This window comes from Phalaenopsis equestris, unplaced genomic scaffold (genome assembly GCF_001263595.1).
Source record: "Phalaenopsis equestris unplaced genomic scaffold, ASM126359v1 Scaffold000002, whole genome shotgun sequence".
Taxonomy (NCBI): domain Eukaryota; kingdom Viridiplantae; phylum Streptophyta; class Magnoliopsida; order Asparagales; family Orchidaceae; genus Phalaenopsis; species Phalaenopsis equestris.
Genome location: NW_018164444.1, coordinates 17376548 through 17377903, shown reverse-complemented (window position 1 = coordinate 17377903; position 1356 = coordinate 17376548). Strand labels below are relative to the sequence as shown.

Genomic DNA, 1356 nt, shown 5'->3' with positions numbered 1-1356 from the left:
TATATATATATATAACAGGGACATTTACATGTGTACCAAACAATCTCATCTACTAAACATACTTTACATCTAAATTTTCTTATTTTATTATTTACATGCATAATACTTAAATCTTGAATATTATTTAAATAAAAAATAAATAAAGAAATACACAATTAGGAAATAAATATTTAAAATAAAAAAAAAACTTAACATTTTATTATTTAATTTTATTTAAAAAATTCAATTTTGTGTATTAGAAAAAAAATTTAAATATTATATTTTAGGGAGATTTATTTACATATTTGGCCCATCAAAAATAGATAGCTTTTCTACCTATATTTTATTATGCTCATTAAGAAAAATATTCTCATAAAAATTTCATACTATTTATAATGGGCGGCTATTTTGATTCCGGGGCTACGGTAGAGAGAAAAAGCTGAATTGTTCCACCAAACTCCTTGGGAGGAGAGAGAGACCGGAGGACGAGAAGGAAGAGGAAGAAGAAAGGTGACGGTTGGATCGATGCGTGCTTTGGAACGAAATCATTAACCCCTCCTTATATTACTCCACCGACCAAATCTGCATCCTCAGCCACATCGTGAACCTTAAAGGAGTTTTTGCTTTCTTCCCTTTCAATTGGGCATTAGGCGGTGATCGGATTTCCAACCGGCGGCTTGTTCATCTGTCGTATTCTTTTGATTGACAGAGTGTAATCGGCAAATCCGCGGAGATCGAAGGAAGGTTCTGGTATTTTTTTCTATTTGGCGGCTTGTTCGTATTGTTTTGGTTAGGGCAAGGGATTTGTGGAGTTCTTTGTCTGCGTCTTCGTTTTACTGATGGCGGTGATGGAGCCTCGTGTGGGGAGTAAGTTCCGGCTTGGCCGGAAGATTGGAAGCGGATCGTTCGGGGAGATCTATTTAGGTTTGTGCAAGTTTTGACTCACGTGCTATTTGTATTTCTGGGTGGATTTGCCGTTTCTTTTTTGATTGAAATTGTTGTGTTGCTGTTTGCAGGTACTAACACGCAAACAAATGAAGAGGTCGCGATTAAGCTTGTAAGTTTGACTGCTATGGATTCACCCAAAAAAAAAAAAAAAAAAAAAAAAAAAATCATTGGTTAATTTTTTTTAGCTGCTTTTGAGAAGGAGCGTACGATATTTGTATGCTGAAGAAATTGCTCTTTTTTTTTTTTTGGGAGAAGATGGAGCTTTATTTTTGTTGATGATTTATGGTAGAGTATCAGGAATTTGACAATGTCGCAAATCCTGATATTTAGAATGATGAGATTCTTGATCACAAGGGGGAATGAATTTCCACTTTTAACGCCAACTGCATCACAATATATATATATATATATATACATATATATATATAT

At 33.9% G+C, this 1356-nt stretch overlaps 1 protein-coding gene across 2 annotated transcripts in view; it reads left to right on the top strand.

The window, feature by feature from the left end:
* The first annotated feature begins 385 nt into the window (after positions 1-385).
* Positions 386-1356, top strand: part of LOC110022500 (casein kinase I-like) — a 26857-nt gene continuing 25886 nt past the window's right edge. For both annotated transcript variants that reach the window (XR_002293790.1, XM_020721471.1), the window contains exons 1-2: positions 386-903; positions 996-1036. Coding sequence is in view for 1 of the 2 variants with exons in the window: in XM_020721471.1 (XP_020577130.1) it covers positions 819-903; positions 996-1036 (126 nt within the window). In the remaining variant the exon portion in view is untranslated. The remainder of the gene's footprint in view (positions 904-995; positions 1037-1356) is intronic.